The sequence below is a fragment of the Ambystoma mexicanum genome, chromosome 14 (genome assembly GCF_040938575.1).
Source record: "Ambystoma mexicanum isolate Mex_15411 chromosome 14, UKY_AmexF1_1, whole genome shotgun sequence".
In the NCBI taxonomy this organism is placed as follows: Eukaryota; Metazoa; Chordata; class Amphibia; order Caudata; family Ambystomatidae; genus Ambystoma; species Ambystoma mexicanum.
The window spans coordinates 110,586,083-110,609,217 of NC_090940.1; the positions used below are offsets into that span (position 1 = coordinate 110,586,083).

The 23,135-nt window shown below is 45.6% G+C and overlaps 1 protein-coding gene across 2 annotated transcripts in view; it reads left to right on the forward strand.

Annotated features, from left to right (window-relative positions):
• The window catches only part of LOC138527467 (stAR-related lipid transfer protein 9-like), a 590,857-nt gene that overhangs the window by 500,970 nt on the left and 66,752 nt on the right, over nt 1–23,135 (forward strand). For both annotated transcript variants that reach the window (XM_069638652.1, XM_069638653.1), the window contains exon 24: nt 19,159–19,356. In XM_069638652.1, the coding sequence (XP_069494753.1) occupies nt 19,159–19,356 (198 nt within the window). The remainder of the gene's footprint in view (nt 1–19,158; nt 19,357–23,135) is intronic.

Here is a 23,135-nt window from a genome sequence, read left to right on the forward strand (position 1 = left end):
CACCACCGCCCTTCAGCTTCCAACTCTGCCTCAGACTTGTCCCACGCCACCGGGTCAAGGATTCCCCTCTCCAACCTCTGGAATCAGGGGGCAGGCTGCCCTTGGCTACCCCGCCATCTCCTCCGCCTCTTCCTTGAATTTCACGAGCTGGATTGTGTGTCACGCTGGTTAGCTGTCTGTTTTCTTGAAATCCTTTGTCTCATTTTATAGCAGTTGGTTAGTGGTTGTTGGAGTTATGATTCAAGTCCTTTATTGTTTTTAGCCCTTTGATCTTCATTCCTTTGCACCTCCTCCTTGCCCCAGTACTTCTATCATCAATCTCCCTTGGGTAGTCCAAGATCTCTCTCATCTCTGTATAAGTCACATCTATGGCCGTACACAGGTACATGGGTTGGTTAGGTATGTGATTGGGGTCTACAGAGTAGGGAAGTGTGTAGGGCATTGGGTGAGGGGTATTATGTTATGTTACTTTGCATTTATATCGTGCCTTATGTACCATTGGTATGGTCTCAAGGCGCTGGTAGGTTGAACGCCCTCGGGAACCGAAGTTCAAGTCAGTAGAGAGAATAGAGAGATTCAAAGGTGCGACTGTTCCATGCATACGACCGTTTCAAGCACTCAAAACCGTTCCTTCAATGTTCTTCCAAATGTTCCATGGACTCCAAACCATTCCATGTAAGTCACGCCATTCTATGCACTCCAATCTGTTCCATGCACTCCAATCTGTTCCATGCACTCCAATCTGTTCCATGCATTTCAATCCGTTCCATGCCCTCCAATCTGTTCCATGCACTCCAATCCTTTCCATGCACTCCAATCCGTTCCATGTACTCCAAGCTAACTTTATGCACTCCAACCATTTTATGCACTCCAACCATTGTATGCACTGCTCCTTTCATTCGTTCTACCCATGTTATCCTTTCTCCATCCACATACGTCATCTTCACACGTTCCATCCACTTCACTGGTTCCACCCATTTCACACGTTCCATCCACTTCAGCCATTCCACCCACTTCACCGGTTCCACCCACTTCACTGGTTCCAAACACATCACCCGTTCATCCACCTACTTCATCCGTTCTACCATTTCACCCGTTCCACCCGCTTCACTTATTCTACACCAGTTCATCTGTTCCATCCACATACTTCACCCGTTCCATCCACATATTTCATCCGTTCCTTCCACATGTTTGTGTACTGTGTTCCCCTTAGAAGGTCAGCCTTGTCCCCAGAAGGGGAGTCTCTGTGATGTCTTTCATCACCAGATACCTCTATGCATTGAGCACCCTCCCCATGACATCCTCTGCGGTGTACAACCCCCAGGCTGACTATCCGGTAGCGGCCTCGCCACCCTGGCCTCATGGGAAGGCGTTGCCCCTCCAGGGGAAGTGACAATATCTAAGCTCTCTGTGCTTTCCTACCGGATTTTTTTAAAAGCATGCAGGGATAAACCTGGTGTAACCTAGCTTAGATGGGCCACCTTCGTCTTCCTCAGCTGAGGAGGAAACCATGCTGCCTGTTTGTGGGGGAAGGCTGCCCCCTATGTCTGGATTCAGCAACTCCTAAGCCAGAGGACCCTTGGCTGGGTAGTGCCCTCTCTCTTCCCCTTTGGAAGTATGTAATTTTAATCAATCTGTTACACTGATCCCACTTCTGATAACATATGTCATGGCCAGGGGATAAATGATCACTATAAGCCAAGCGATACACATGGTTTTATCACAGCGCACACAAGTAAAGGATTAGGATCAACTGAGGCTCCCCCAGGGAGGTTAGAACAAAATCTGAACTATTTAGGTTTGTCTTTAATACTGTGGTGCTCGATTCTTCTTTCACTAGTACAGTGTTTGGAGTTTTAACACCCTTTACAAGTTATAACAAATGTTGCAATGGGTGTATTCAATTGTATAACATTTGTTCAAGTTGTCAGAATGGTTGAGGTTTGTTATAGTTTCTCCTGACACATCACAAGGATACTGTATGCGGTTCTTTATTGGGTTAGTCCTCAGTGAACCTTTTCATTGCGTCACCTCCTGCTACTCATTACTGTCTCTTTGGACCAGGGACTCTATCGTTTTACTCTCCGCCTCTTCTGGGGAACTTTCTTCGTCTCTCTGTTGATGGCCTCCACCCTTTCATTCACTTGTCAAGGCCTCTGATCATGTGTGCTCTTCCTTTCCCTTGACCAGGCCCTTCGTCTTCAACCTATGTGAGGAACCTGAAGGCGTCCTCACTCCTTTCCCCCTGGATCCAACTTTCAGGTGGCCAGGGAAAGGTCATCGCTTTTGGATCCCAACCATGGGGGTGGATATGAGAGGGAGGATCGCCTGGGTGGAGGGAACTTGGGGAGTGGGGAGATGACGTCTTTAGGTGAGACATGGTATCCCCCTTTCCTTTGTCAAAATGAACCCTTTATTCCTCAAGCCTTTGTAGGCTACTGTCAGTCTTTTTCCCTTCCTTCCCCCAAAATGTCCTACAGAAACATCACTGTAGTACTGGGATGAGGATGAGATAAGAGAGTTATGCATACTTCCTTTCATTCAAAACTTCGTAAATACCACTCTGGTACTGAGACGAGGAAGAGTGCTATGGAGAATTTCATTTGGAACAGTCAGGCATGTCCAGCTAATCGGTTTTGCCATGGTCAGGCAAGTGAATTCAAGGATCCACACCTGTGGTCCCTTAACAATCTGCAGGTGTATAAAAGTGCTGGCCGTCGAACACAGATGGAGAGACGGCCTGGAGAGAAGGAAGCGAGCTTGAGAGTCAAAGCGGGCTGGAGAAGAACGGACTGGAGATGAACCGTGCCGAGCATTAGAAGGAGAGAAACGCTGAGGCCAAGGCTGGCCGTGAGAGGGTCGAGAAACCCTACTGCCCTCCTGGTCAGGTGCACACAGCCAGAGCTGTATGGCGCCAGAGCCTCTCGAACGCCAAAGGACTCTAAGTGAGCGAGTGGTGCTCTCTGTAGCTGCCGCCAGGAGAGAACAGAGTTACTTTCCTGCTTTTTTTAGGTAGGGATAGTGAGACGTTTATCTAAACCTTTGAGTTAATAAAATGGCATCTTTTGAAAACCCTTCACAAAGTTGTCGGCCTCACACGAGGTAGCCCATGAGAGCTGGTCAGCCCATCGGGCAGTCCAGGGACGCTTCTGAAGGCTCTGAATGGCTGGATTTTCGAGAAGGCGTCAAGACTAGTTTGTCCCACTAGTCTAAGGGCTCAGAGATCAGGCAGAGCAGGAGGGCTTCACCGGGCCTGACAGAGGAAGGAATGCTGGGCCACTTCGGGAGTCGTCTTCGGATATTCAGCAGGCTATTCTTCTTCAAGGAATTCTTGGCTCGGATCAATGTGAATCTACAATGCTGAATCCGAAAATTTGAATTTGATTTTTTTTCTAAACATTTCCCCGCAATTATATGCGGGAGGAGACTCCCGCATCCCCTCTACCCCCAATACTCCCCTTACATGTTTTATAAACCTACCCTTCCCCGACATATAGTTGCAGGGAAATGTGCATTTCGGAATCTGACATTTTCTGATTTGGCATGTTTACCCTTGCAGTGATGACATGATCCACTTGGCTCTAATGTAGATCTGAAGAATAGCTGCAGTTGTCCTACCTTTATCCACGATTCAAGCTGGAAGCAAGTCCAAGCCCACCAATGGTAAGGATCTGCACCATTCAAACAGCCAGCAGTGGTCCAATCAGGGATACCGAAAATAATGGAAAAACATAAATGTAACTGCTGGCCCCACCTTGTCTTTAGGCACATATAAAAGTAATCAAAATTCTCATGGTTAAGCATTTAGTGATACAAACGTATCCCCCGTGAACTGCATTGTAAGATGCTGTGTCCAATGTTTCAAATACAAGAATTGAAAAGGAAAACAGTACTGATAGTCTGAAGGACTGATCAGCTTCCTGATAACATGTTAGCAAATGGCAAGGGAAGTGAGGCTGAGGACTTTACTTCCCTTCAAAAGTCAGGACAGGATCAAAGCAAAACGAATGGGGTTCCATAGGAAACTATGGAGGTAAATTGCAAAAAGAAAATCCTTCCTAACTCCCCCCACCCCCAGGCTAAGAGCAGGTTGATCTAATCCACCCCTGCATGGGTTTCCTGTTCCACTGAGTTATACATCCTGGACAGCCCATCAGCATAGCAGAGGACTAATAAAACATATAGGATGTTCCCTGACTTTGAGATCTAACTGAGAGAGGACAGCACCTATCCCAGTATCAGAGGCATCTGTCAGCACAAAAAGGTCTCTGATAATCAGGAGCTCTGAGAACAGGGGCCTGACAAAGGGAACTCTTCAGGCCTTAGAAGGCCTTCTCCCACTCCTCAGACCAAGAAACCTTCTAAGGTTTCTTTGGAGTAGTGAAGTCCAGTAAGAGGAGCAGCTATGGTATCCTAGTCTGTCAGGAAATCCCTGTAGTACCAAGTGAGGCATAGAACAGCTCTCACCTGGGTTTGGGTTGCGGGAGTTGCCCAGTCTGGAAAGTGGTAGGTGCATTATTGAGACCAAAGGGCATTACCCGATTTGTATAGTCCCTCTGGCGTTGAGAATGCTGTCTTCTCCTTAGTATTTTCTGTCATGGATATTACCCTGCATTGAGATCAAATGTGCTTTCTGGATGGGGATGAGGATCTGTCTTGGTGACAGCATTTAGAGCTCTGTAGTCAACACAGAATCTTAAATCTGAAGTTCCTGATTTTGGTACCAAAACCACTGGGCTGCACCAAGGACTACTAGAAGGCTCTATCACTCCAAGATCCAACATCTTGTTGACCTTAGGATTGATGCAAGACCTTGCTTTATCTGATATTCTAGAACTCCTGAATCCGTAACCCTTGTTAGTGCTTACGAACAGTAACCCCCATTGGCTACCAGGTTGTTGCCCTCAGCTCAAGATGTCTTGCTGAAAGCAGACTGTCTGATCTCCCCATGGGATATTCTGGCTAGCCCTACACTATCAATGGTTAGTTCTAAATGGCAGTGTATGGGTGTGCTGTTAGCCTTAAGCCCCGCTGTTCTCCTTGCCACTCTCCTCCTCCCCTACTCTCCCTGTCCAACACCACCCACATTCTCTCCTCCTACATCTCTCTCTTCTGTCTTTCCGATGTCTTATTTCCATACAACTAACCTCCACCCTCCAATGTTACTGCCTCATTCTCTCGGATCTTACTACTCCCTCCTACTCCCCTCCTCTACACTACTACTCCCAGTTCACACTGTTAATTTCTCTGAACGACTATTATTCTCCCTTCTCCTCTCTACTATGACTTTCCCACTCCACACTACTATGACTCTCCCCTCTCTGCACTACTAGTAATCTGCACTTTTTGCACTATTACTACTCTCCACTCTCTGCACTACTATCCCCCCACTACAAACTACTACAACCCTCTTCTTCCTCAAACTCAGGGTTATGGTGTCCTGCTCACCTTTCCACTACACTCACTCTCACTAGTGTCACCCCATACCCACTTCTCTCCTACACCCTCCTCCTCGCACCCAACTCCTCCACCCTTCTCTCCGAACACTTACTCCCTCTCACGCTAACTAGTACCCTCACTGCCCTACTCCCATCTCCCACTGTATCTCTATCTTTCCCTCTCCCTCACCTTTTATACAACCCTTTCTCCACTTTCCTACACTACATACAACTGGTACTACTCTCTCTCACAAACACCTCACCTGCACCCTGCTTAAATTCTGCCACCACCGTTCCAACATTCGTCTGTCCATCCTCTGCCTGGTTTCTTGGTCCACCATCAGATCATCAGATCATCATGTGACCTCACCCGAACAACCCACACTTATCTGTCTCATTTTATATTGTGCTGCTGGTGTTTCCGTGTCTCCCTCCTCTTCCCATAGGCTGCAATGGCCACCCGACTCTCTGCACCAATCGGTGCCTACGTTTTCCCCAAAGGGTTGGATTGCATAGACGAGAGCCTTTAAAAAACCCTTTAAGGTCCCACCCACTTTTCGAGCACGGTTTTTAAAACAGTGTCTTGTGTGGTAGCAGCCAGGGGCTCAGACTACTCTTTCTTCTTGTGGCTTTCCTCAAGTGTTGGAAAGTTTTTTCCAGTGTCCGTCTAGTCCCCCTGCAGTCTCTCCTCACTCGCATTTCTTTTCCTGTTGTCTCCCCATTCACTTGGGGTCTGTCTGGGGTGGTCAGATTAGGTGCTGGTTGTCTCATTTTTCTTTTGTTTGAAGATTTCCGGTTCGTTCTCTGGTGGTGGTTGATTCAACTCTCCTGGTCCCAGTTTTCTTAGCTGCTCGCTGTTGCATTGTGGGAGATGGAGTACTGCAACAGAAAAGAAATAGACGTAACCAGAAAAAGCACTGGGAGGTTTTGCACGATAACAAGCAATACCAGTGGTGACATTTATGGCATAAGGGGGTGGGGGTTGGAGGGAGTGGGCCCCCCAACAACCACTTCCCACGCCTGAGACAGGGCTGGCCACAGACTTTTGTTCTGGTGAGCTTCCTGCCCAAGGGAGATAAGGGTCTCTCTCCCTCCATCTTGACTTGACCTTGTCACACTCCCTTTTTCAGGAGTTAAAATTCACCACTCGACTCCATGTACACAATCTGCCCAGCAATCTTCCTCTACTCTCTTGGCCTTACAATCTGTCCTTCCACTCCAGATCTTACAGCCAGACCAGTAGTGTTCCTCTCCTCTCCATGTCTTACAGCCAGTCCGATAACCTTGCTCTCTGCTCCAGCAATCTTATTCCCCTTTAACACCACAACTCGCCTTCTCTGTACCACAAAATTGTCCCTTACATAGTGCTTGGACCAACTAGCTTCATACTGATTTGCCAGAGGGGGCCACACGTCCACTCTGAGCATGGTCCTTGGCAGGGATGAATGTAGTCCTGAGTTCACGGGGGAAGTCTTTAAATGGGGAAGCCACCATCTTGGATCCCACTTTAATCTATGTTTGTTGCTGATTGGGAAGAAGCTGTTGGTTTGTTTCCTCTGTTTCAGGCTGGTGAGTTTCTCTTCTCTGAATTTCGTTTGGGAGTTTAAATAAATTCTCATTTGCTTGGTGCACTGCTGGTATCCTTTCTCTTGCTTTTAATGGAGAGAGTGGCAGAAGGAGATTCTGTCTCCCTTGTGCAGGCAATTGTGAGGGGGACATTAGTTCTCTTCTCCCCAGTGTTACTGATGGCATGGGAAGAAAGTGGGGCTCTATCTATGTGTCCATCCTACTGTACGGGTGAGGACTGGGATTCCTCTGGATATCGAATGGGTGAGGGGTGCATGTTCCCCAAGACAGATTCCAAATCTGTAAGTGCATTTTGAGAGGCCAGTTCAAGTTTTCCTCTGTTGGGAAAGAGGGATTATGGGAGATGTAGACCCTTTCTTGTTGGTTTGTTAGCCTAGTTTAGGAAGTCTGGCCCCATGATGTATTTCCTATCCTTCCTGGTCTAGGTTACCTAACTAGGTCTTCTGTATGGTCTCTAGCCTCCCGGGTCCATAATCGACTTCCTAGATCGCATTCTGGGTTTTGGTTACGTTCACGAAGGGAATTATGGGATATGTTGTTGTTGCTGTTTTGTTTTTCTCAGAGGGATTGGTCTATGCCCAGAGATATGCTTTCACTGTATACAGCTGGTGTTGTGGGCCGACTATACTATACCCAGTTCGATGTGACGAAATCAATGTGGTCATTTCGGCTCAGTGACCTGCACCTTTTTCTTGGCCCGATGAGTTGGCTTGCTTGACTTACATAGAAGTTGTCAGGATGTAGTAGTCCTCTTTGGCAAAACCTTGGCACTACTACCCCTAGATCTTTCGGTTGTCTGAACATAGGCCAGGCCTCTCACACTTTAAGGCCTTTTTAAAAATCGCTTTGGGCCTTGGTGTTGGGGGCTTAAGCCCCTTCTGAGACTTGGCAGGACCTCCGTGGTTGCTGCTCCAACATCAGTCTATGACTCCCTCCATGAATGCTGCCCCTAGCCAGCCCTCTCTTGTTAAACCTCATCTTGGGCCCTTCCCTCTCCTGTGTATGTCTCTTTCTCATGGTGTTTAACTCTTCTTTCACACTCGCTACCCCTTGGCATAACGCCACACTCTAAATTCGTCCTCCTCCACCATTCTCTTTCTCTCATAATCTTAGTTTTTCTTCCTCCCCCTCTGAGATTGACTTTTGCTCCTTATCCTTCTTCTTCAGGGTCAGCGCTCTTCTCCCCCTATCATCCTCCTTGTCCTCCACATCCCACTTCCTTGGTCTTCTCCCCTATATATCCTCAGTATTTCTCTCTACCTCTATTTATATTTATTAAGTTATTTTATGGTGCTAACAACCCAAGAGATCTGCAAACACAATCAGTTGTGCAGCACTAGTAGTTCTATCGGATGGAGGCTAGATATCTAAATACGGTCAGAAAAGATGTGTTTTTAACTGCTTTATGAAACACCTCAAGTCTACTTCAGGCCTGAGTAGATTAGAGAGACCTTTTCAAATAATGACACCCTGAACAGAGAAACATTTCCCCCTGTTGATAGCAGATTAAATCTGGGGGAAGTAATCACCGACAAGTTGGAAGAACGCAAAGATTTGGAAGGTTTATAGTTTTAATCTGACAGCCACATGTGTGGGTGCTTTCTCATGAATACAGATGTGCACAATCATCATTTTAAGTAATTCTAGACTTGGCGGGCAACCAATGCAATGTGTGTGATATATGGATGATTTGAAATCTAGCAGGTTCATTGGTCATAATCCAGGCCACATTATTTTGTAAAACCTGTAGCCTCTGAACTAATGCTTTAAAGGGACCCATAATGATATGATAGGTTATTTATTCCGCGCTTAATACCTAGACGTTTCTAAGCGTGGTCCCGGGGATCGAACCTGTGCTTGCTCGGTGTCGTCTTGCTTCTAAGGCAAGCGCGTTGCCCCTGAGTGTTTAACCCAATGTAGCCCTTGCAATAATACCCAAGAGGAATTTGCTGAAGTAAGGTTGAATTTGCTTGAAAGGCCTAAAGTAGTAGCTCATATTGCTGCCCAATGAAATGACCTGAGCTGTCAGACCAAGAAGGGAATCTAAGATGGTGGCCAAAGTTTCAAAATACTTGGGTTCCTTCTTTGCTGAAAGGGGTTCTCTGCCTGCCTTTGACAGTGCTGTGAGTACTGGAGGGAGGCTATATATGCCCCTTTGAAGGTCTTGAGACCCGTACTCATGGGCCTCCCCCTTCTTAACACCCGTACCCCACTAAGGCTGCTCTCTTCACTCATTGGACTTTTGTCTCCTTGGAGTCACTACTCTTGGGGCTTGTAAACGTAGTCTCGCAAGTTTCTGCTGTGTAGGATTTGTTAAGGTTCTTGAAAGGTATTTATTTTATTTATTGCATTTGATTAAACGCCCAAACCCGGGAGTATCACGGCGTAGGTTTCCAAGGGTAATTTCAGACTTATTGGTTACATTGGATCAACGCAAGGTCCTTAGCTGCTCATGCACTGGACGTTGCGGATCTTATCAAGACGCAGGAGCTTGACCTTATTGCCATCTCTGAGACCTGGCTACATTCTGCATCAGGCCCTGCACTCTCACTGGCTATCCCCACAGATTACTACATCATCAGATGCGACCGCACTTCTAGAGGCGGAGGAATTGCATTTATCTATAGAAACTCACTTGGACTCAGAACCATTCCGAGCATCAATGTGGAATCCGCAGAGTTACTCTCTGTCAAACTCCAACTGTCAGCCAGCCAAACGGTCGCCATCCACCTAATATACAGACCCCCTGGTCCTCCTACAACATTTGTAGATGACATCTCTGCTTTAGTACTTGATAAAGCGAAATCTAACTCTCAAACCATCATCCTTGGTGACTTCAATCTAGGCTACCAGGACCCTAATGATCCCGCGGCCCTCGACCTCGCCAACACCCTTACAGATCTAGGATTCTCACACCATATACAGGAACCCACCCACACCAAAGGGCGGTCCCTTGACTGGCTCTGTGACACCAATTGCAATATCCACGTACTCACGAACGCTCCTTGCATCTGGTCTGATCACCACATCATTACCTTCAGTATTGAAGTGGCCTCTCTACCCACGCCTCCTGTTGCACCAGCCACCTTCGCTAGAAATAAAAAGAATATAACCACGGAAAAATTACTCCCCCTCATCCTTCCTTCCCTCAATAATGTTCCTGACACCTGCTCGGACCCCTCTATCTTAGCCGACATCTACAACCAGTCAGTGCTCGCAGCCATCAACTCCATTGCCCCGCTCAAACTTAGGAGACCTAAAATACGCGCTCACCTCAACTCGTGGTTCACTCCCCAGCTCAGAGTGCTACGTAAAGAGAAACGTATTGCATATTGAGTCACACTGGAAAAGCCACCAATCTGACACCCATAACGACTGCCTCCTATTAGCTACGCTCAACTATAAAGTAGCCTTACTCCAGGCTAAAAAAGACTCCTACAACAACCGTATTGCGTCAGCCCAATCAAATACCAAGGAACTATTCAAAATACCTAAGGAACTGGAGACACCTGCAGCTCCCCCTGACTCATGTACCAAAGACAGTACTTGGTGTTCGAATATTCAAACGGCACTCCTGGGGAAAATTGCCACCTTACAAACCAAAATTAGAGACAAACAAAAATCCCTACAGTCTGATCAACCACTGACCACACCCATACCTAATACCCACCAAGCCAATCGCTCTCATAAACCTTTCTCTTTCTCCCCTCTCACCACCCTTGAAGTAGAAGAAATCATAAATAACCTCAAACCGTCCAATTGCCAAGGTGACCCCTGCCCGGCACCTATCATCAAGGAAGCATCTCACAACCTAGCCCCTTTCATCACAGCATTCATAAATGCCTCCTTCAAGACGGGTATAGTCCCGGACAGCCTCAAAGATGCGTGGGTAATCCCACTTCTCAAAAAACCTTCCCTTGACCCCAACATTCCAACTAACTTTAGACCTATCACTAGGGTCCCATTCCTGCTCAAGATCTTGGATCGTGCAGCTTACTTGCAGATTCAAGACTACCTTGAATCCAATAATCTTCTGGGGTTAAGACAATCCGGTTTCCGTCCCAAACATGGCACTGAGACAGCCTTGATTGATTTGAAATCTCATATGGAGACACTATAGGACAATGGGAAGTTAACACTACTCCTTCTCCTTGACCTCTTCGCGGCATTTGATTTGGTCAACCACCAAATACTCTGCCAACATCTTAAATCCGCGGCCCACTTCTCGGATTCTGCCAATGCCTGGATCCACTCATTCCTGAGCAACAGATCCATGAGGGTATTTTCACCCACAGCATCAGCAGACCCCTCCCCCATTCACTGCGGCGTCCCTCAAGGCTCTTGTGTGTCCCCTACACTGTATAACGTATTCACCAAGCCCCTATTTGATGTGCTTGACTATCTGGGTGTCTCCTACACCAACTATGCAGACGACACCCAGATACTCCTACCCATCACTGGTGATTACTCAGCCGACGCTAAAACCTTAAATGATGTCTAATTGGTAATTCAGGCCTGGATGGCACATCACGAACTTTGCCTTAATGACAAAAAGACAGAGCTCCTACTACTAGGATCAAGTCATCGTCTTAACAAATTAGATCAAACCTACAAGTCCTTCATCATCGACGGCAACGATATCAAGGTCTCTAAAGACACTAAAACTTTAGGCATCTATCTGGACTCCACGCTCTCTCTGAACAAACAAACAAATGCAGTTAGGTCGGCATCAGCCTATACTTGCAAACTTATCACCGCCTGCAGACCCTTTCTAAACTCTACCAACTGCATCACCCTTGCCAGAACACTCATTATGGCCAAAATTGACTACTGTAGTGCTCTCTACTTAGGGACTAGTCAGTCCAATCTCAATAAATTGCAACTGTACAAAATAATGCCATAAGGGCAGCCTTAAACATCCCGAGACGATCCCATATCTCCTCCGTCAGATCTGACCTACGATGGCTCCCAGTAAAACAAAGAATTGCCCTGAAAACTCTGGCCTTGACTCACAAATGCCTGAACAACAATGCTCCACCATACCTTTCCACTCGCCTTACACTTTACACCTCCTCTCGACCTACTAGAGCAGCCCAAACTCACAGCCTAACCCTGCCTAGATTCAAACTCCAAAAAGCCGGTGGTGTGAGCTTCCCTGTTCTAGCCTCCAAACTTTGGAACACTCTGCCCACTCCCATCAGAACTGAAACATTGTTCCAAACTTTCAAGAACAACGCCAAATCTTGGCTGTTCTCCCATGACTTATGAGGCCCTTAACCCTGTCCTGCCTCCACGTGTATATAGGTTATATGTATATACACTCTATAATGTACCTGTATTATAATCTGTAAATGGTAGTCCTATGTACTTTATGTATATTCATGTAAATGTATTATGTATGTACTGTTTATTGTAACCTGTTCTCAAGAGTATGCGCCTGGTTGCCCCTGGGCCTGGCTTGCGCTTTACAAAACAAATAAACTAAATATGAACACTTACAAACTTCTTGGTTACATGGTAGAAGTGCTTGGAAATAATTACAGGTGTAGTTGCATAGTTTCTAGTCCAAGGTATATGTTACATGGTATACAGGAGTAGAGCAGTAAATAAAGTGGCGCATTTGAGATACAGGGAATGTTTCAGTGTTAGTTGTGTGGTTAGTATTTATTGAAAAGCCAGGTTTTTAATAATTTCTTGAATTGTGGGTGGGAGGGCTCGTTACAAATATTGGATGGGAGTTAGTTCCAGATTCTGGGGGCAGCTACAGTGAACTGGAGCTACCTGTTCTAGTGTTTTTAAATCTGGGGATAAGTAGGTGAACGTTGGAGCTGGATCTAAGTGTTCTTGCTGCTGTTTTAACTGTGAGGCATTGATTAAGGTAGATAGGGGCATTTGAGGTGACACATTTGTGTGTGATGGTGAGGGTTTCATGGAGTATTCTTGCTTGTATGGGCAGCCAGTGTGCCTCTCTCCTGTACTGTGTAATGAGGTCTCCTTTGCTTATACCTAGCGCTGCTCTCAAGGCCTTGTTCTGTAAAAGTTGCATTTTATTTATGTTTTTCTTGGAGGTCCCTAATAGTAGTATATTGCAGTAGTCGATCTTGGCCAAGATGAGGGCTTTTGCTGGACTGGGGAGCTTCGGGGATCCTATTTATATCCCCTCTGGGGCCTGCATCATGGAGACAGTGGCAGCTTCTGGGCCCCAAGGTAACTCCAGTCCTGTCACCTAGCCTCTGACCGGAGACTTTTAGACACACATCTCAGATGAGGAGGAAGAACATCACTGTCTTCCTTCACTTGGATGAATGGCTTATCAAGGCAAGGCCATCAAACAGCCTGCCAGTCTTTTTTGTGCAGACTTGCTCCTCCTCCAGTTATCAGGCTTTTCTGTGAATATCCAGAAGTTTGATCTTTCGCCATCAAACAGACTGCAGTTCATCACCAAGAGGGAAAGGCAATTCCATCTCCAGATAAGGTTCCAGACATCAGTCAGTGTTGCAGTTTTTACCAGAAATGTTGATTTCTAGCTTACCTGTTCCTGCAACTTCTAAGACTCATAATCTTATGCTCTCTACTTGTGCCAGTTGCAAGATTGCGGATGCAGTTTCTGCAGCGGCTTTCATTCTGGATGGAGCTTGCTGCTTTTTTGATTTTTCTCCCAACAAAAGACCTCAAAACCTGCTTTGGTTGGGTTCTTCGGTGTCAACATAGAACTTTTTTTCAGCCACGTGACTCCCGATGACATTGCCCACAAACTTCTTGCTGGGCGGGGTGCTCATCTCTCCAATCTTTCAGTGAAGCACCATTAAACTGTCTCCACATTAAACTGTCAGAGTTGAGAGCCACCAAACTAGTCATGTGGCTTTTCTACCATTCATTTGTGGAAAGTCTCCAAACACTGACGGACAATCCCAAAATGTAACATTAGCCGAACAAGAGAGGTCATCTGGGATACCAAGAATCAAGTGGCCTCCTCAGAAGTTCATCTAGCAGGTGGGGCTCGGGGGGGACTGGTCTGGTAGACGCTTAGTTTAGACAGGATTCGACTTCTGTCCACTTTGTGTTGAAGGAACATTTATCCACTAATCTGCTCCAGTGAGATTTCCCACAGGGATTCTCTGGTGGGTGCATAGATAGTAGACAGGCATTTAATTTTTTGGTTTATGCACTTCTGCTGATTCTGCAGGCTCTTCAGCGACCTCCTCATCTCAGGATGACACTGATCCTGTTGCCTGGAGATTGGGTGAGAAATATTTATTATTAGAAATATTTCTATCTATTAATTAATAACGCGGTTTCACCTAAGTGCCATACAAAGGACAGTGGTACAATGAATGCATAAAACAACGCAAGTAACCATAAATAAGGATGATTAAGACATGTTCAAGTGGGGATAGGTTTTAAGATGCGAGCGATAGAGAGTAAGTCGGGATAGATCTGGTATGGGGTGGCGTGGCGTTCCAATATGATACGACTAATAGGGAGAATGAGCGAAAGTGGAACTTGGCACAGGGTGGCTAAGCAACAGTTATTAGGAGCTAGGACTGAGACTGGAGGGAGCTGGCAGGGACTTAGAGAGAAATCAGAGAGCAAAGATAGGGTGAAGCAAGACCTTGAAGACCTTGAATAGTAATGCAGAGAAAGCAAAACAATAGACAAGACTCATAGCGAAGAGAGAGAATTGAGAGAAGGGACAACAGAGGTACTGGGGGAAACACAGCACAGAGTATGGATAGAGGAATTGAAGACAGAGTGTAGTGGGGCGAGACCAGAAGCAGGAAGACCAAAAAGGAGTGAGGAACATTAGTCCAGTCGAGAAAAAGTGAAGGATGTCATCAAAATTTAGCAGCATGAAAATAGGTTGGTCAGGTGCTGTATCAAATCCTGAACAGTATGAACCATGATGCCTTGCTCTTGACAGGTTGGGGTGTTAAGGATGTGGGCCTCTCTGACGATGTCCTTAATTTCATGTTGTCAGATCGATGTTAGTCTACAAAAGCTGCCTATGCATCTCGTTGGATTTAATTTTCTAGATTGTGCTCTGAAGAGATTCACAGTCCATAGAGTGTGTCACAAAGGTTGCTTTGATTTTTCCACTGATTGTCTCGGGAGGATAGCTCAGGGGCAACGCGCTCGTCTTGGAAGCAAGACAACCCAGAGCAACACAGGTCCCTGTGTCTATGCTTAGAAACCTCTGGGTATTAAGCGTGTTATAAATAACCAATTTAAAAAGAAATTACTGTAGGACAATAGCCATACTTTGTTGTTCTTAATATTATGCAATTTCTGAATGGGATTGTTAAAGATTTTCTGTCAAAACCTTTTGTTGTTCCGTCATTGAATTCAAGCTTAGGTCTTGATGGTTTGAATCTATGCTTCCTGCTCCCCTTTTCTATTGGCTACCAAGATTTCTTTCTCTTGGCTATTAACTCTACTCACTATGTAGGGAGTTATAGGCTTTGTGCGTGAGCCACCTTTTCCTTTTTTTAAAATTGTGTTTATTGGTTAAATAAAAGCTTATACACACATAGATAAAATTGATACAAAATAACATTTCACTCGGGGAAAGACAAATTATCATCATCATCACAAGAACTTCCAATCTCATCTAAAAAACAGCGATTTCTTCAAACCAATTTTTTAGCACATTTTGTGAGGTAGATGTATTTTATAGTTCTACAAAATACGAATATATAGTGTTGGGATCATTCTAAGTCATAAGAAGTTTAACCTAAAATAAGGAGGAGTCAATCATTTGCCTTGTAGGGATTGAGACAAGATCAAGCTCATTACAAATGGCTTCCACCGGAACAGATTGTGAGAGGCCCAGAGGTAAATGCCACAATTTACCTTCTAGCACTCTTAGCCAGGCAGTTTCCTTTGCAGTGTAAACCTCTACACCATATACAATACCAGGAACAATACATGCTTTATACAGTTCCAATAGTCCCTCAACAGATTGGCCTCCAAATCGCTGTATAAAGGATCCAATAGCCTTAAATTTGGCAATAGCCTTGGTAGAAATAGTTCTAGAAAAAATGTCTTTATCCATATTGTTTGTAATAACTGCTCCTAGATATTGGTAGCTGGACACCTCTTTCAATCTTGTACTCTGGGTTACCCAATAACATTTTTTGATTCCTCTTCTATTACCTTTAACGATCACGATCTTAGTTTTATTCAAATTTATCTCCAAACCATGCTTAGAGGAGAATGTATATAGAGCAGCTAAACTATGTTTTAGGCCTATAGCAGTTACATCCAACAATACAATATCATCTGCCTAAGATAACCAAGCAACAGAATGTTGTAAAATACGCAGAGGATTATAATTAGTTTTCCAGTGCAGTTCCCAAGTCTGATATATTTTTAAACCATGGTTAATCTTAAAACACTCAGTCAATGCACCTTCCTGGTCAATTCTAATTTGTACGATGTTATCCGTATAAAAAGTTTTAATAAAATATAAAATCTGGGGGTGCAAATCCCATTTCTGTTTTTTTTCCCATAGTGTATGTTGGTTAACCCTATCAAATGCTTTAGAAAAATCTGTAAAACAAATATACAGAGAATCAGAACTGGACTTCAAGGTAGATCAGATAAAATACTTTAGGGTCCATAGGTTAGAAAATGTACTGTAACCCTTTCTAAAACCAGTTTGTAAAATACTAAAAATCCCTTAATCTTTTGTCCATTCATTAATATAGCTTAGCTCAAATCGATTATTGCTAGTATGCTATATTTAGCAGGCGAATCTCTAGCGCCTTTTTTGTAGATCAGTATTAATAGGGATTTGGTCCAAGATGCCGGGATAGGTCCTGTTTGCAAAATTTCTTGAAAAGTTAAACAAAATACGAGCCCAGGCCTTAGAGTCTTCTTTTAATAGATTGTTTGGGAGCCCATCTGGGTCTGGTGCCCGAGAAGATTTGAAACCTTTTATAATATTCTCCACATCTTCGTCCATAGCCTCTGTTTCTAGTGTTACCTAAGGCAAATGTCTTTGTCTGTTTGAGTACCTTCCTTCTACCCAAGGTGGTTATGGGATTATATTAGACACAAACTATTAATTTACCTGAATTCTTACTCCTCATCCTCATCTATTTAAGACAGAAGAGTCTTCATCTGTGCCCTAAAAGGGCACTCCATTTTTATGTCACAGAGTCCAGGGAATATCATGGTGACGACTAGTTGTTTGTTGATTTTGCAGAGCCCTCAGAAGGCTGTTACAAACAATCTTCCTACTATGACTTGGCGATTAGGAGGTATCGGAGTGCATTCAAGCTCACTCCACAAAGGAACAGACATTCACTTTGGCACAGCAGCGAGGTGTTCCGCTATTGGATATCTGCTGTGCAGCTACATGGGCATCCCCACATATGCTCACTAACAATTATTGTTTAGATTCTTTGTCGGAGGAAGATGCTTGTTTTGGAAAATCTGTTTTCCAGCCTCCGCTGCTGTTCTTTTTCCTCTCCTCTCACCCTCTTCCTCTCGTCTGCTGTTATTCCTTCTCTCCTCCCCTCTCGTCTTACCAGCCTTCTCCTGCTTTCTCCACCTCACAGCCTTCTGCTCTTTCTCCCTCTGATCTCGCCTTCTGTCTCCTCGGAATAACTTCCTTCTCCAAACATCCACAGTTTTCAGCCTGAGGCCTGGCCTTGTGTAGGGCCCTGACGCCACACCACCGACCATCCCTGGACTAACGGACTTCGGTGTGCTTGTGTGAAGCATTCACATTCTGACTGTTAATTGTTTTTTCTTTCAGGCTTTTCCCTATTTTTATAGGGCGTTGGGGTACGAGCCGATAAAGGCTTGTTCCGTCATCTTGGTTTTGTCATGCATACAGAGAGCAGGGACCAACCACCAGAGTTTGTGCGTTCCACAGAATACCTTGCTCGCCTGTGCATGCAGAGAGCAGGGACCACCAGAGTTACGCATTCCACAGAATCCACGGTATCACTTGCTCTCCTGTGTTCACGTTGCATGACCTGGAAACAATCTGTGCTTGTGGGCTTATCTCCCCTGAATCTCCTGAATGGTCTGTTGTAGCCCAAATGTCCTCATTTGTTGTTTCTCATTACTGCTAACTCTCAGCACTGCATGACGGGTTCAGGAGGAAGAGTATTTGACGATTGGGTTGGGTAATAGTCTGCCTTATCTTTTCAGTCACATTTTGGTCCCTCATAGTGTCTTACTGCAGTGAGCCCCTTCCGCCTGATCTGTGAATGGTGGAGTTAGCCAGTGCATCCTCCCCGTTCCAACCGCCAGACCAGCATCAAAGTGATAGTGCCGCCCTTGGCCACCCCAACCATCATGCCAAGGTACAGGCAGATGTCTTCTTCAGAGTCCCCATTGCAGAAATGCGAACAGTGGACACATGGGGATAGGTTCACACATTCACAACACATTACTGCCTAGATGGCCTAGACTTTTACTTGGGGTTAACTCGCAAGTGGTGGAAGCCTCTCTGCATTTAGGCAAAAATACTGGTGATATCTCGTTCATCTCTGTGTTCCCTACACTTGAATATGGAGGTCTTATTCAGGCATGTGCATTGCGTGTTGCAGTTATTCTGCCATGCGATTTCCCCAGTGGGTATGGATGGCTTATCGGTTTATGTGGATTTTACTTGCTATTCTATTCATGTGTTTATGGCTAATACTCAGGATCCCATGATGAAGAACATAAAGGTTCTCCATCATAACTATTTTTTATGAACACCCCATCCCACCCTACTCCCCTTCATGTCATATTATGACAATCTGAAAAGTATCATCTAAATAGGCCCTCTGCCACTGTAGTGTATTGTGTTTGCTCTCTGTAAGCTCTTTTCTTTCCTCTGTGTTAGCACGCAATCAACTGCATTTATCACATTCATATTTTGTGCATAGTCCTCTGCATTTACTTCTTCACTGCCTGGCTTAAATTTAAAAAAAGAATGTTCAGATAAGTATTCTTTTATATACAGCTTTTTTTAGAAAGATCTATTTTCCTTTGTAAAACGTGATGTGGGATTGAGCTAATTCATGGTGATAGTCACATTAGAAGTTATGATTATAAGGATGATATTAGATTCTGATGTCACAGCCAGTGAATGTATACATGAGACAAGAAGCTTTGACTTTTCCCTTTTTAGGCACATGAAGTCAATTGAAGCCTTGAGGAAGGAGAGGGAAGAAAGACTGCAGAGTTTTAGGAGGAGTCGTAGCCTCAGCCCTCAGAAGCACCTCAGCCTGTCACAGGCTTCACTCAATTCCCAGAGGGATCTCGATCTCCCCAGCCGACGGAGAGAATATCTTCAGCAACTGAGAAAGGATGTTGTGGACAACACCAGGTTAGTGTATTCCACCCGCTTACATATGGAGCTTTGGGTTAAGCAGGATCACAAAATAATGCAAGGTCTTCTGTGGACATTTTCCTGGATCACGGTTTCGTGTTGTCTTTATTGTTGTTCCGATAAAAGAAAAAACAGTTTTTCTTTATTTTTTCATAAAACAAAGATACTTGCATGTGTGGCAGGTATGCTAACATAGTGCTCCACCTGTCCATGACAGTGCCATTTTGGATCTGCACCACTGATGTGCATAATGTGTACATGAGCATGTGCCTGCTAAATTCCAGTGGCATGCCAGTGGGGTAGTCCCATGTGTTGGTTGTCATGAAAAGTGAGATGGAGACTATCAAGCAGAGGGTAAACAGGGACTCCGGGAAGAAGTGGGTATGGCTTATCAGGTTTGTTTTCTGTGAACTATGGAGAGACTGTGAAGGAAGACCTAGGCAAGCTATCCCAGACTCCGCGGATGAAGGCAGCTGTCTCCACCCTCATTATCCCGAAAGTCACTTTAACAGATGTATGTCGGGATAATGCGCCCCTTCCCGACATGCTGTACACGGGGAAGGGTTCAAACCCCCAGTACTCTGCATTTCCCCTCCTCGCCTTCCACCCCCACACCTCTCTACATCTTTCCCCCACAAGCCCCTGTATGTTTTTTCTTTCAATTCACGCATGCAACCGAGTTGCAGTTTTCAGTTGTATATATCTTAAAATGCAATTCCTTAACACAGTGATGTGCAAAACGCAGCATACTAGCTCAGCATTCCAGAGCTGGCAGATCTCCTTAGGTTTGGAGTAAAGAAGTGGCCAAGAGGGAGAGGATTGTTCCCCTGGGGCACAGCGCAGTCCCTGGTTGAATATGAAGCAACAGATGAATGGAAACCAGTGTAAAGTGTCAGTTGTGCTGCCAACAGAGGTGAGAGAAACTCAATACCACAAAAGCCAATGTGCTATAATCAAAGGGTGATTACTTTGCATCCCTACCTGCCCCTTCTATTGGGATTCCCCAGTGAAATTATACAAGAATGCCTGTAACCTGAGGAAGACCTTTTTAGAGGAGAATTCAATTTGTTTGAGTTCTTGTGCCTAACTTTGTCTGTCCCCACACGGTTTGCTGTCTTCCATGTTTTGTTTGGCTTCCTTTTGTGTGACAAAAGGGACTTCTACGAAAGTCACAGTCACAGCTATCCTTGTTTTCTTCTGATATGCTGCCCTTACTAGCCCATACGGCTACTAGAGCAGGGGTGCCATTTAAGCACACCAATTTAGTCCCAGAGTGTTTCTGTCACCCTGAAAGTGTGTTGGGGAGTAGGCCAGCAGCAACTGTAACTTAGTTTCAGCTACACCAGGGTCGTAGCCATATTACCACGTTAGTAGCCTAATGCAACGGTATGGTAACCTTTAGGGTACTAATGTATGTCAGCAAATCTGCACGCCTAAATGGTAATTATGCTGATGTAGGCCCATCCTGAGCCTGCAAAAGTTCCTTCCGTTTAGGTTTACACTCCAGACTGTGTCTGGTGGTTTCTTGGATAGCATTGGCTCGCTGGCCATTCAAACCTTTGTGCTGCCTGGATTGCGATTGGTGGGCTGCTAAGGCTGGCCCCGTAGTGAATGTAAATATTAGTGTGAGAAACTGTTCCTGGATTCCCCTGAAGACTTCAGCTGGGATGGGCTGCTGCTGAGGGTGCTAGTATCTCTTTACTGGCTGTGGACCTGTTCCTTTGTCCTTGCATCCCTGCTCTTCTACTGGTGGACTCCCTTGTAAGGTTCATACTTTGCTTCTCCCCATCTTCCTTGATGCCTTGGCTGGCTGTCCTTGCTGGATTCTTCCTCACCTGTAGTTGCTATGCCCCGGGTAACATACTTCAGCGCCCAAGTGTTTAAAGTCTCTCCTTTATGTCCTGACCTGGAAATCCAAGTGGCTTCTAGCTAGTCCACCGCAGCACCACAGTGGAACCTCTTGGGTCTCCTCCAGCCATTGTCTTCCTCCTTGGACCATTTTCTTGCTGGCTGGCTGGACTACACTGCTCACATAGACCTATCCTGGGTCCTGCAAGAGCTCAGTGTGCTGCTGCCATGTTACTTGCCTTGAGGATGATCTGCCCTTTTGCCCTTTTGTCATGGATGCCTCCTACAGGTCCAGGCTGGTTGGCGAGTTTGAGTCACTCCATACAGAGACCCCAACCACTACTTGCCAGCTCTAATCCTGACAGGAAAATGTACTTATGCACAGAGGAGCCAAGGCCATTTTTGCAGCAGAAACCAAAGTGAGTGCCCATCCCCAGATCCTTTGATCCTGATCTCACCGTTGATCCTGTTGTCCAGGGTTACATGGGTCCAGAAGCAGTGGAATTCTGGAGCCCCCCTTCTACCGTTTATCTCCATGTGAAAAAATTCCCATTGGGCTCCCTCTACAGCTAGCTCTCCCAGGCCTGCTGGTTCTCAAACCTTGGGATGGAACTCTTCGTTAAGGGTCCCTCACATTTGGCTAGCTGCCCTTCATGCTGTACCTGTGTCGTAGAACAAGATCATGCCCTTTTTTTAACCATAACTGAGGCAAACCAATTGAATTTGTCCTGTTGCTCCCTATAAGAGAAAATAGGAAACTTTGCAAACTCCGGAAAAGGACTTTAAAAGGTGCCTAACTGGACTTTGGAATTGTGTTCCTGGTCCTCCGTAGAGCACCGGAGCTTTGAGAACAAAAAGCACACGTACCAGTGATTGTATCTACATTAGAGTATAATAAAGCATTGCAGTTCACTCTTCTCAATAAAAAAATAATGGCTTTACTGTAACTGCTTGTGGTTACATCGTTTCTACTTTGGGTGAACTGGGGCCAGACCAATTCAGGCCCAGTACTGAAGTGGTGATTTTACCTACTTTTTTTTTAAACAATTTTTATTATTTTTATTAATAACACTCAAAACATTTCCAACATTGAGGACATTCACATATGAGCTTCAAGTCATTATATTTGCATGTTATGCGTCACCGTCCTCCCCCCTCACGCCCCTTTAACTCGAGCCCCTACTTCAATGCCAGCTGCTTGCGGATCACCGGGCTTGTCTTCCACATTAATCTCCCCCGTATCGTCTTCACTAAGTTCGGCCTGGGAAGGTCCCACCATCGTGGCCACCAGTTGTCTCCACGCTATCAGGGGTCCCGCCTCCTCCTCCCCTCCCCTACTGATTGCTTCATACTGGGCTGCCGTTTCTGCTTCTGCCCACTTGAGGAGGTCAGCCCACTACATCTCTATTCTGGGGCGTTGGGCTGCCTTCCAGCCCATCGCGATTCTCCGTTTGGCCAGGATGTAGGCCAGGTCTTTCATCTTACTTATGTGCTTCAGGTTGCCTGGTCTGGCAAAACCCCCCAACATGCATGCCCACACTGTCGCCACCTCCAGTGTGATCCCTTTTTCGGCTAAGCATACCTTAATCTCCGTCCAGAATCTACCCACCTCAGGGCAAGCCCAAAACATGTGTATCATCCCAGCTTCCACCTCCCCACACCTCGGGCATTTCTGTGCCACTGAACTTCCAAACCTGGCGAGTTTGCTAGGGGTCGTATATGCCCTATGAGAAACATACAACTGGATCTGCTGTAGCCTTGCATTTCGGGACACCTTCTTGTGGTACCTTTGAGCCCTGTCCCATTGTCCATCCAGCATAGGTTCTCCCACCTCCTCCTCCCAGTCCCGCCTCAGTTGGAGCAACTCCTTGCCTACCCTGATCATCAGAAGTTCATATATGCGGGATATTTCGTGCCCACCCTCCGAG